Source organism: Protopterus annectens, chromosome 1.part0, assembly GCF_019279795.1.
Source record: "Protopterus annectens isolate FY-2018-M chromosome 1.part0, PAN1.0, whole genome shotgun sequence".
NCBI classification, from domain to species: Eukaryota; Metazoa; Chordata; order Ceratodontiformes; family Protopteridae; genus Protopterus; species Protopterus annectens.
The window spans coordinates 1,613,306,661-1,613,320,559 of record NC_056725.1 but is presented as its reverse complement, the minus strand read 5'-3'; the positions used below and the strand labels follow the sequence as shown (position 1 = coordinate 1,613,320,559).

Sequence of the window (13,899 nt, the reverse complement as noted above, 5' to 3'; positions counted from 1 at the left end):
CTCCTTGGCACTTACTCATTATAGCTAGAAAGAAGTGCCAAGTGCTACATCTTGTAAATGGAAAAAGATGAACACATCAGCAGGCTTACATACAGCTTACAGGTCTCTCTGAGCAAACATTTAAATAATATGGAAGAATTTATTTTACTTATTATCAAAGTATTTATTTTATTTATATATATTTATTCATATATTTATGTTTACTGGACATCAAGTAGGGCACAGCCTATTTTCAATAGAAACCTAGGAAGAAAAAGCTGAAATAATGGGACTACACAATGATTAAATACAAGCCTATAATGCAAATGACCATAGAACAAGGACAAGAATTTTTCTACAACTACAGCTAAAGTTGTAGATCACATATAAAAGGGTGCAATGTATCAAGTGTTTCTCATAACTTACATAATCGATTTCTTCATCATACTCCTCCTGGTCTTTTCTGTTGTTCATTTTAGGAAAAACCTCCTTTGCTAAATTCACAGTCTTCCCATTGCAGTCATGATGATCACTTGAGCCCAGTACTGCACTATTCGTTCTACAGCATCTGTGACTACATGAACCTTTGGCAACTTCCGGTACATCAGAAGACCCCTTGGTGTCCAAAGAATGTGTTCTTCTCTTCTTGGTTGAGGATCGACGATGCCTTCCTATCTTATATTCTTCAAGTTCTTCCAGCACTTTCCGACTTTCACCAGACAAAAGGGATTCATGCTCTCCAGAATGCAGCCTACGTTTCAGACTTGAAGCATGACCTAAACTGTTCCAGCTGGAACGTCGACTTCCCCAGGCAGTACCACGACCCCAAGGCCCATAATGTGAGCTTCGAGAACTTGACTAATAAAAAAAAAAAAATACAGATTAAATACATTAAATTCACTAGCATTCTTTGTACTTGGTCTCTAATAGTTAACTTTTATATAAATATGTGATTCAGAGTGGTAGGAAAGAACTATTTCCCATTTTTTCTCTCTCTTTCCATAAAATAAACTGCCAATGAATGCAGAAGGCAACCATGTGTATATTACTAGATTTACTTTGCTATACTTTATAAGTTCTGTTATAGTTTGCTGTAGCTAGCAAGTACATTTTTAGGAGGTTAAAAAATGTTCCTATTGATCACTTCTGAATTTCCTTCCTGTGAGTCTCTTTTTCCAGCTCTACATAAGTTTTCTTTCAAATTTTTCTGTCCATCTTCAACACATACATTATTAATATCACTTTATCTAATTTCAGTGGTGTCATTACAGCTTGTATTTCATGAAATGAAAATATTTCATTTTTATTTTTCCTTAGTTGACTGGCTAGTCCAACTTGGTTAGAGGTTTATTTTCAGAGGAGACTCTAAGTTCTTTATCACAGATTGTACTTGTTTTGTATATAGCATAAATAATTCAAAATAATAAAAAAAGTATGAGAGACAGAAAAAAATGTGCAGTCTGCATAAGCTGGAAAATATTATAAACAATGTGACCTATATAATCATTTTAAGACATTTATTTCCTACAGGCATCAGGAAAGTTTGTAATGTTAAAAGACAGGACATTGCCTGCAGCTGTATAAACATTAGACCACCTAAGGATAACCAGATCAAACAAACTTACGGTGCAAGGTGATGGACTAAAATTTGAGATGTTCACATGGTATTACAGGGCACAGACAATAAGATATACATAGGTAGAAAACTGGAACTGCACTCTTGTTACTGTTATGTATCATCTCACAAAATACTGTTACGTCACCTGGAGATAGAACTTCACTAAGGATATGCATAAATGATAGGCTCAGTATACCCACCCCATGTAGATGGATTGCTGACACTGCAGAGTAGCAGAAGAAGGCTGCTGAACTTATACTATAAAACTTACTTTTTCAAATGTGATATCTTTAACCATATTTTAGAATTATTCTCAAGTGAATTCTTACTTCACTGGATTGTTTTACCTTTACTGTACTCCATACTGTTATTGTTATCATTTGTGTATTCTTACTCCCAAATAAAAAATAAAGAAGAAGCAGAAAATAAATCATTTTAAAACTACATTCATATAAAACTTAAAAATAAAATCATACTTTGAAATCCAATGTGCTCTAAAATAAATAAGATTACATACACCAAGAATAAAAGTCTGTATAATAAATATGCAGATGATGGTAAAGCAGTCACTTTTCCCATAACCATAATATTCTATAAGAAGAGGTTGACAAAATGCTCATTTGTTATAAAAACAACAGTCTGTCTTTCAAAACTAAGAAATGCAACATCATATATTTTGAAAAAAAAGTAAAAAAGCCCTTCTATATTGCACAGCTTATAAACAAAATAAGTCTATATAAATCTATGGATGTCATTGTCTCACTTTACTCAGCCTTCATTAGGACAATCATTTAGTACAATGACCCCTGTTCAGATCCATGCAACAACTGGAACTCCCATAGAGATACCTTCCTAAAAGGTTGCAAGGCCTAAACATGTCCTACATGGACTGACTCAAAGCTCTGTCAATATACTCAGTATCCTACAGATTGCTAACAGTTAGCCTGTGTCTGGCATACAAGGCATCCTTTTAAGCATTACTGATGGGATTTACTGCACATCAGCAAATAAAATAGTATCAGAAATACTTGATAAGGGAATCTGAGCCTCTGCTGCAATATCAGCAGAATAGTTTACAGGCACAGATATATCTTGCAGAGGATATTGCTGCTGCCTATCCATATAAAGCAAAGTTCATCCCTGTCCATATTCAAGTGCAACTTGTATCTATGGATGGGAAAAGGAACATTAACCCAGGACTGCCTGCCCCCTGTACTACAAATGGACAGAAGCAGCTCCTAAATGCTGAATCCCATTCATGAAGCCCATCAACTCATCTGTGGTTTGATCCCACTTATTATCATTAAGGGTAATAAATAATTATTGATCATGGGATGGGTAAAGTCAACCTCTAACCAAATTCGACAGGTTCATTTGAGCACAAAAAGGGAAACTGGCTATGCTTAAAATGGCTGGCAAGGGGGGGGGCTAGCCTAGTACTTACCTATGAACCAACAAACCTTTTATTGCTCTCAACCTCTTAGCACAAAAGGCCTAAAATTAGGGACACATGTTAAATATTGCTATTATAAACTTAGAATGTTGCCAGAATAATAGGATTTGTGTTAGCATGTATTTTCTTAAGGATATGAACTCTGAACTCAAATATATGCCATTAATAGTAACTTCAATCCTCAGTGATTTGACTTAAAACCATAAATTTTATGAGAAACACATTAAAATATGAGGCAAAAATCTGGACACGCAGTGAAAATTTGCACAGTTGAGAGATATGGGACCTATTAATTTAACAAGAAAAGAAAAGATACAAAGTGAAAAGACAACCACACTGCAGCTGAGTGATGCATTAGAATCTTTCCACTTTAATGAATAATAATGTCACTTCTGATCACAGTTTTAACACAGTGGCTAGAAAGCTTTAAATAATTGGAGGAAAGTCATTGCTGCCTTTAAGCTTTATTAATTCATATGATTGCTGATTATAATTCCACCATCCAGCAAATGAAAAACTAAAATCAAAATTCAATTAGAATAGTTCAACAAATTTTAACAACGGTTAGAAAGCAATATCTTTTCAGAAAAAAGTAAAAGTCACTTTTCCTATTTGTATGTAATCTCTGGATAGCTAAACTTTCTTAACACACGACCCAGTTTTATGTGATAACCCATATCTGAAATACATATGATTGATCTAGTGCTAACACATTAACAATACCAGGTCATGCTAAAAGTTAATAATAATAATAATAATAATAATAATAATAATGCTAAAAATGATTGAGGAAATTATAGAGCATTTTCCAAATTTTCACCAAGGTTAAAGAATGTAGTTCAATAACAATAAATAAATAAATAAATAAATAAATAAATAAATAAATAAAAAACAAACTTGAAATATAAATGAGTGAAAAAAAGTGCTCACTCTGGGTGAGGGTAGTTAGTCAAACTTAATGAAAACCAAGTAGCCATAAGTTTGCAAATACATTTATGAAACAATGAACCTTACTTTTCATTCCAGAGTAAACACAAAAATGCCATTTCAGTATGAACTTACTCACTTGCTCTTCAATTTAATGCTATTTCTCTACAGTCACATTTGCTGTTATGGGGTTCTATGGACAATTATGCTCTATTAAAAAATGTGTTGCCATAATGATGACATGGACAAAATTAATTTTAATCTAGAACATCTTTTTTGTATTTCTATCTTATTCTGTATCAGAATATAATTTAAGATTTTTTCTGTTTTTAATTATTTGAGTTTGTGTGGATTTGCATAACAAGGAAGCAAAGCTTATATTACATTGTGTGTTTGTGTCTTTGGGGCACAGCCTTCTGGCAAATTAATGAAATTAACCATATTAGAACAACTGTACTATATTTGATTGTTTTGTTTAATGAAATGTAAACCACTGACTTGGGGGCTCGTTTAAATGACATACCAAAGAAAAAATAGTCACAGTACATGTTTAGGGACAGTTTCAAAGCAATGGTCATCCTGGAATATGCATCTATAATAGGTGTAGGGAGTGCAAACCAACACTTATAAAAATCTGTTTAATCTTGTACCAAGGAGTCGAATACAGCCACTTTATCATCAATATATAATGTTCAAAGTTCATTCTTCGTCAATTATATACATATAAAAAATAATAATAATTTTTTTTACTCATGAGCAAAACATGAAAAAAGTGTGATATTTCTGCTTTAGTACTTAAATATGTCATCCAAGTATATGAAATAAAACTTCCAGTTGTCAGAAAATAGAAAATTTAAGATATACCCTTGTCACCAACTATACATTACTACATTTGCATAAACCGCGGTACAAGTTTCACCCATAGCTACCTCCTTCAGTTATTTAAAACATTCTCCTTAAAAAATAAAGTTATTGTTTAAAACCAGTTCCATTAAGTCTAAATGAAGTTTAATCAATTTGTTATCAAATTTAGCTAGTTTTAAAAGATCTGAATGAAAAAAAAAAATCCAGTCCCACAGTATGTGGTATACAACCAAATAGATCCATTACATCTACAGTCATAAATGTGAGATTGTCATTATAAAAATTAAGGAACTCCCAAGAATCCTTAAGAATGTAATAGGGAGATGATACGACTTCTTTAAGTGTTTGGTCTATGAATATAGCTAAAGGGTAAGTTTTGGAATCCTGTGCAGCTACCATTAATCTAAAAGGTGGATCAATAATGTTCTTATGGGTTGTGGGAATGCAAAAAAACTGGTATTAAACAATTTTCCATACTTAACAACTTGGATTCTGCAGGGCTAATTACTTCTTAAAATAAATCAGTTTTTCTGTATGCTATATTTATTTCATTTTTGGAGACAATTTTTCATTAGTCTGGCTCCTGTAGTAAATTAAAAATCCTACTAGAATAATCTACTTCATCCATTAATACTATCCCCCCTCCTTTGTCTGTTTTTTATCACTCTTAAGTTAGTGTCAGATGTAAGAGTTTGTAAAAGGTGTTTTCCTCGTGGTTTAAATTGAATTGACATGAAAAGAGAGTTTGAAATAAGGGTTTAAAGGAGAGTTGAATATGATTTTCTTTTTCCATTGATGGTTAGTGTTATCTAAAACTTCTCTATGGTGATTTTAGTGTTTTTTCTTAAGGGATTCATTCTGACACTCCACACTAAAGTTTATTTTTGCACATTTCAAACTCTGTGTCTTTTCAGTCAGCGTTTCTATAACCAATAGTAACCAGCTTAATCAGGAACATCACTTCCTTCCCCACCATTCACTTCAGTTGCATTATCCTCTGATGTGGGCACTCTGTCCAGATCAAACTGATTCTTGTTTATCACATTGGAGTTCTCTCTGATGGATTCTTAACAATCCTTTAGATAGGATTCTGTGAAATATTACCTCCATTTCTGGAACAGTTCTAATTTAATGTTTTTATATGGTGACAGGCTGGTGTTAATAACATACATCAGAACTATTTTCCCCTCCCATGCACAAACAGAAACAAGGCATGCAAGCATACATTGCAGTTTTGTGTGCCCAGACTTTCACATAAAGCCAGATATCTGTACCTACCCTCACTCATACACACATGCAAATATACATATGCAATGAGCCCACAGTCACACATGCAAAGACCTCTGAAGACATACATCCAGCGTCTCTAACACTGTTGAACCATCTTTCACTTTAAATTTTAATTCATAGTTTTCACCTGCACAAAGTAAAAGGAGTGTTGCATCATTCGATTGTACATAATTAAACAAAGGGGTAACAGAAGATTTCTCATTTCAAGACTATTGTCCCTGGAGGTCTATAACAATAAATATGACTGCAGAGAAACATCATTTCATTGCACAGCAAGTTATAACACTGGTACAATAGGCTCACACTGCTTAATTTCAAGACATTTGTAAATTTGAAAATAGCAATATAAGCTAGAATGCAAGTAAGTATACAAATTCTAAATTGGGTCTGCTTAAAAAAATAACAAATTGACAGGGGACATAGAATATTTGGATTCTAGTAGTGAAAAACTGAATAAATGGCTACAGACAATACTGATATTTCTGGACTTCTTGGACAGACAAACATGTTTCAGCTTTTCAGTAATGCATTAACAAATATACAAGAGTCTGAACAATAGATAGCAGCAGCAAAAAGCACGTTTTCAAATATGGATGGTTAAGTTTAAAACACAATACAATCTACAGTGCTACCTTAACAAAGCATGCTTTACATCTACAACCATTAATATTGTACATTTCTGTCCTAGTTTGTAGCCAAGTATAAATAATTTGGGACTATCCTTAATTTACTGCAAGAGAACAGGTTTGATGAGAGAGACAAGATCATTAAAAAAATAGTACAACCAGGATGCTTCTTACAGTGTTTGACATTTAAAAAAAGACATAAGTTAAAGCATCTACAAAGAAAAAATACAGAAGAATGTCCAATGTTCAAGTATCGTATCTACTTTTATAGGGCAGAATGTATTTTGATAGTAAGAAATTTTGTACAAATATATTGACTTACAAACCATCAATGATTCAAGTTACATACATTTGGCAGTGATTCCATAATTATGATATTGAGATTTTCAGTTAGAACTTGGAAAGTAGTATTCATTAACCTCAAGCGAATATAAAGTTCCCATTGAAAATGACTGTTGTTCTTTAACCTCCTTCTTGTATGGAGAAATTCTGAATCATGCTTTCTATTCCCTGCTACCCATACGAACTCTTGCCCAAACAGTAAAAAAGTTAACTTAAACAGTATATGATATATTTTTTTAATTTTAAAAAATTAAATAGAGATCTATTACAATATTCTACATGAACCAAATCTGGTTCAACAGTTTCATAACAACCTCCAGACAATGTTATTCAAAGAGAGAAGAAATCTTTGGCCTTGCCAGTTATTCAATGATAAGAAAAAGTTCTGAATTCTTAATGAAGGAAGAGCATCCTGCATATCAAGAAAAAAAGCTGAAATTAAAGAAAGGAGACCATGTATGATTTTAGCTTCCTTTAGTGCTTTTATAGTTTATCTTGCAAAATGGTATTTGAATGTTGCTTGAATAAGTAACTATTAATGTGCTGGTTGACTGACATTTTAGATAAGACACTAAAAACCTACTAGCCTAATGCTTGATGACATAATTACGCAAATTCATGCTATTGTGTTCTATAGGCCTTCACGTCTGATTATCTGATTGGCCTGAGAGCTTAACTGTGCAAAAATCTTTCATCCTACTGGTATAAAAAATGATATGCAAAGGTAGTTATCTGTGCCTGATATATAAGCAAACCTCTCCAGTTTGAAATCATCTATAGGAAACATTATCCATAGTCTCATAGTTGATCAAAGAGCTGCACGTTTGTGCCGAGGGCAGTCCACTGCAGGTCATCTAATAGTATAAGAGTAAACACTTCCGCTTAGATCAGTAAGTGACTCTCCCCTACTCCTTCCCATCTACTAAGGATCTGGTATAATGGATAGGTGCTTTGCTGCCATCTCTGTTTCTTGCCTGGTGGATATTGCCATCATGAGGCAGTGAAGTAACTGCCTCATGTTCACTGACAACCATTTAATTTTACAATAGACAAACACAGTGTGTGAGAGATGTAGATACACAATGTCATTGGAGGCAAAGCTCTGACATGTACACATGAAAAATGCAAATCAGGTTGTCAACATTACACCCAAAACATTCACTACCAATACTAAGGAACAAACACATAGATCCACATAAACCCACATATGGAGATACTCACTTGTAATCTACCCAAACCTCCAAGATCTCCTAAAAGCATATCTCACTGCACACTCAAAAAAAAAAAAAAAAAAAAAAAAAAAACAGCACCTCAGATTATATACAACTCTGAAAATCATAATAGTCCAATAAACCAAAATAGGATGGATTCAACGATGCCCACTATAGAGTATTCACTCCTGTAAACACCAGCACACCGTGATATTCCAAAAATAGACTTTTTATTTACAGACAGATAAAACCATTAGGTTGAGCGCTTTCATCAGTATGACTTCCTCAGAACAATGTTACTACATATAATACTTGCTTAAATACATTCTGTTCAAATCACATGATAGTCCCATTAACATCTTAAAGTGCTAGTGCATATCATAAATATAACTAAAACTAAAAACATTTTTACAATTATACACATCCTATCATTATGCATTAAAAATAGTAAATGCTTCCTAAAAGCATATTAACATATATAACCATTCCTTCACAATATTAAAAACTTTACATTAAAAACTTTGTATTACAAACAAAATGTAGGGAAAACAACCAGATGCCTTAGAAATAGAATATACGAACACCTATATTGTATACAAAAGAAAGATGATAGAAATGCCCTCTGGAGGCATTTAAGTGAAAATGGTGAATGCACGGGGTTCCTGTTTGGAATATTAGAATTGGTCAAGGCAAACCCCAGGGGTGGAAACATTAAGAAAAAGGTAGCGGAAAAGGAGGTTATTTGGCAAATCAAATTAAATGCCTCTGACTCCCCAGGTTTAAATGAATACCTATCTATAAAACCCATATTAGAAGTTCATTGTAACTAATACAAAAAAATTACTAACATAGATTAAATAGTAAAAGTGGTCCAACGTATGTATGATTAATTTTGTTTGTAATACAAAGTTTTTAATGTAAAGTTTTTAATATTGTGAAGGAATGGTTATATATGTTAATATGCTTTTAGGAAGCATTTACTATTTTTAATGCATAATGATAGGATGTGTATAATTGTAAAAATGTTTTTAGTTTTAGTTATATTTATGATATGCACTAGCACTTTAAGATGTTAATGGGACTATCATGTGATTTGAACAGAATGTATTTAAGCAAGTATTATATGTAGTAACATTGTTCTGAGGAAGTCATACTGATGAAAGCGCTCAACCTAATGGTTTTATCTGTCTGTAAATAAAAAGTCTATTTTTGGAATATCACGGTGTGCTGGTGTTTACAGGAGTGAATACTCTATAGTGGGCATCGTTGAATCCATCCTATTTTGGTTTATTCGATTGTTTGACTGTACACAACTGTTTAATCATAATAGTCCACTTCAAAGGCCACAGGGAAACATACTACACAGCTGAATAGTGTAGTTATTGGGGATTGCATACTAATGCCCCCCTTACCAGGCTAAACAAGAAGATCATTTCAGTGAGCTGTCTGTCTGGAGCCAGGATCCACCAGATCACACTGTGCTGTTACAAAAAGTGCTATCTCAAACAAGAAAATAAGATATGTCATTTTAATAGTAGGACTGTAGAAGTTAGAAATGTAATAAGTAAATATTGGCATACCTTAAAGGCTATACCTAGTCTTGAGTGTATAATCTGGGATAGACCTAGATTTGCTTCCAGGAATTGCAAAAATTTGAAGGAAATGTTATGTTATAAGGAAGTCTATGACCATAAACAGGTGTTGAATATGAGGTACGGCATGCTTCCCTGTTATGATTGTAGCTGTTGTAAACATATTTTTATGAATGGAAACACTTTTACACATCCATTAAAATTTAAGAAGTATATATTTTGATGTTTCACTACTTGTAGTACTACTAATATAGTGTATTTAGCAACTTGCATAAAATGGACTACATTTTATGTTGGAAAATGCAGTCAAAAGCTAAAGGACTGTGCAATCAAACATCGATTGGAGATTCATAGAAATATCCCCACAGATGCAGTAACAAGACATATACTTGAAAACAACATGAGTCATGAGTTTAAATTTAGAGCTATTGGTGTAGTAAACAAAAGTTGTAGAGGAGATAATGTTAATAATATACTTGATGTGAAAGAATATGAATGGATAATAAGGTTACATGCAGATATCCATCCAAGAATTAATGATAAGGTTAGTATAAAACCTATCTTGGTAATGAAACAAATGCAATATAAATGAATGTTTACTTTATTTGTTAAAATCTTGATTTTGGTTTTTAATAAGTTTTTGATTGATTGCTAGTTGAATGCTATTTGTGGGTTGTGTCATATGCTACTATTTATGTGTAAGCATGAATGAACTGTTGAATTGCACTGAAGAAAGGTCATACCTGAAAGCTTTATTGTTTGTCGGATTAAAGTTTTATTCTTTCTACATTCTTGGCATGAGTTTGCTTTACCTTAATTCACTTGCTTAGAAGTTTTTGGACTTTGTCAACACAAAAACCTTGGAGCAAGTAGTTAGCTACCCAGGTAGAGATACAAATATCCTAGAACTAGTACTCACAAACAACCTCCTACTTCAAACACTTCTGTTGACACCTTCTTAACAAGCTGCCACTTTTTATTTCTCCTTAATGCATTATATGGGGTCCTTTGCACTACCTTTTACAGATGGAACTAACTTGATTATTGTTAATAATGTGATACTTATCTATCCTGACATTTGATTATTGTTAAAACTGTGATACTTGACCTACTCTGACATTTTTTCTTTTCTAAATTCTCTTTAATCACTGTAGATTTACAGCTATGACTTCTTAGTAGCTCTGTATAACCTAAAATGTATTTTATTTTTACTTTTCTTTAATTGTATTGCATTTATATTTGTAATACTGTTACTTTAACTAGTTGTAACTTTGAGCTTTTCTCCCCAGGACTCGATTGAAAACAGGCTCCCCAACGCCCAATGGCCACCCTGGTAAACAAACTGCAAATAAATAAATAAATAAAATAAATAAAAATTGGGGGATACTGCTCCCTCCTGTACATTAACTCTGACCTGAAAGATCTGACCACAAAATGATATCCTTTAGTATTAAAACTAAATTAGATGAGGGTAAAACAGTACCCACCATTTATATAGACCTGGCCAAAGCTTTCAACACAATCCCCCACTCAGTAATCATAGATAGACTTACTGAGTTAGGCATAAACCAATAAATCAACAGATGGATAGCTCACTGACAGGACACATGTCTTCCAGTTAGGTGAATCCACTTCCGATAAGAAATGTGCTACTAGTGGTGTCCCACAGGGATTAGTGTTGGGACCCCTCTTTTTGGTATATAATTCTCTGAGGTGAAGGCAAATGTTGGGATCCTCTGACTCATCAAGTTCGCCAATTACTGTAAGCTGCAAACAATCAACAAATCTCCAAATGATGCTGACATCGTACAAACAGGCCTATAAATGACAAACCACTGGTGCCAAAAGAATGGCATGAGACTAAATGCTAAAAACTTCATAATCATACCCCTTGGTGTGTCATATAGCACACTCCTAAAAGTAGAACAATGGTGATGGCCATAAGAACACTATCCTAAACTTTAACCACCAAGTAGCTACAGTGGTGAGGAGATCCTTCTGTGTGGCTCAACTTATATGTAAAGGCAAAGCATCAAGATCAAAGGAAGCCCCTAGATTTTAAAATGGACAAAGAGGGAAGATGGTGTTATGTGATTCTCGTATCCAAACTTTACGACAAACCGGTGATACTTCTTAACGTATATGCCCCATGTACCAATCAACACATTTTCATTACATCACTTTATTTTATCCTGAATCAATATAATAATTACTATATAATAATAGGAGGTGACTGGAATACATATCAAGACCCTAAATTAGATAAATCAAGCTCTCATAGGTCCTTTAATAACCAAGCAGTGATAGCATTACAGGAATTTAAAACAGATTTTAAATTATATGATCCATTTAAATATAATAAGAATCACATGAAAGTTAATAACTTTACATTTTATTCAAGTTGTCACAAAATGTGGTCCAGGATTGACTTTTTTCTAATTTCAGACGCACTAATGTTTTTTGATCCTTATATGTACATACAAGCTCAACATTTGTCGGATCATTCTAGGATCACATTAACTTTTAATAAGAACACTAGTCATAAGATAAGCTTTAGAGGCTATAATTGGACATTAAATCCATATCTATTGCATAAAGAAGAGGTAATAAAAGAAGCTCAGGAGTTCTTTAATCAATTACTAGCTAATCTTTCGGAACACCGTCATCCGTCTGACATAGAATGGGCAACTACCAAAGCACAAATTAGAAGAATGTTTCTCCAAAAGGCTAATTATTATAAGAAATTACAAGTGAGAGACATACAAGAATTGGAAACTAAACTTAAATTACTGGATCAGGATCTAATTGGGAATTATAGTAAACAAACTGAAATTGAGTTATTAAAATGTCAGAAGGACCTTTTTTTACTACAAAACAGTAAATTATCATTTTATGAGCAGAAAATGCTCGTAAAATACGCCAATCACATACAGACCCCCCCTCAAAAGCACTAGCACGTATTATTAATCAATTGAAAATACCTTCTCAAATCTCTGAAATACACTTTAATAATAAAACATATACCAATACTGAAGATATCATGATGGTATTTGAACTAATATTTTCACAAGTATATGGTGAACAACAGGAAGTTAATATAAATAAGAGTAATAAGGATTTTCTGCAGAAAATTATCTTTCCGAAGATTGGTGATGAGCTTCATATGAACTTAATTAAACCAATTTCTTCGGAGGAGATAACTGATGCAATTAAGAAGTTGAAGCCATATAAAGCTCCGGGTCCAGATGGATTGACCCCAGAATTCTATAAAACTTTTAGTGATATATTGGGAAAAATACTTCCACAGGTATTTAACTATATAACTAACAATAAAATCACTGACCTGCTCTTTAATGCTTCGAAAACTATTCTTATACCAAAAGAGAATACTGATTTACATAACCCGGATAATTATAGACCTATTTCACTTTTGAATATAGATATGAAAATTATGACATTGATTTTGGCTAATAGATTGAAGAAGGTAATTAACCTGATAATATCAGATGAACAAGCCGGTTTTATAAATGGCAGACAAACTACAGATAATACGTTATCACTTCATACACTGATTTCTTATGCCACTCACAGGAACTGTAATGCATATGCACTCATAATTGACGCACAAATTGATAGAGTGAACTTAGAATGTTTGTTTGATACTTTAGCATGTTTTAATATACCGCAAGAATTCATTTTAACTTTAAAAAAACTATATAATAATCCTTATACAAATCTAGTTATTAATAGGAATCTCTCAAAAAGAATTCAAATTAAGAATGGTACCCTCCAAGGGTGTCCGTTATCCCCTATATTATTTAATTTATATTTGGAACCATTATTTCTACATATCAAACAAAATATTTATCACAATGCTCCAATAATTTATGGTACGAAGATTTCCATGGCGGCTTTTATGACGATTTGAATATTTATTGCACAACACCTGTTTCAGATATTAAGAAAATATTAAAAGCTGTGGAAGACTTTGCAAAAA

General features: G+C 32.9%; 1 protein-coding gene across 1 annotated transcript in view; it reads right to left on the bottom strand.

Moving 5' to 3' along the window:
- Positions 1–13,899, bottom strand: part of CACNA1I (calcium voltage-gated channel subunit alpha1 I) — a 3,136,920-nt gene that overhangs the window by 884,971 nt on the left and 2,238,050 nt on the right. Inside the window, exon 15 of the mRNA XM_044073362.1 lies at positions 406–837. Within this exon, the coding sequence (XP_043929297.1) occupies positions 406–837 (432 nt within the window). The remainder of the gene's footprint in view (positions 1–405; positions 838–13,899) is intronic.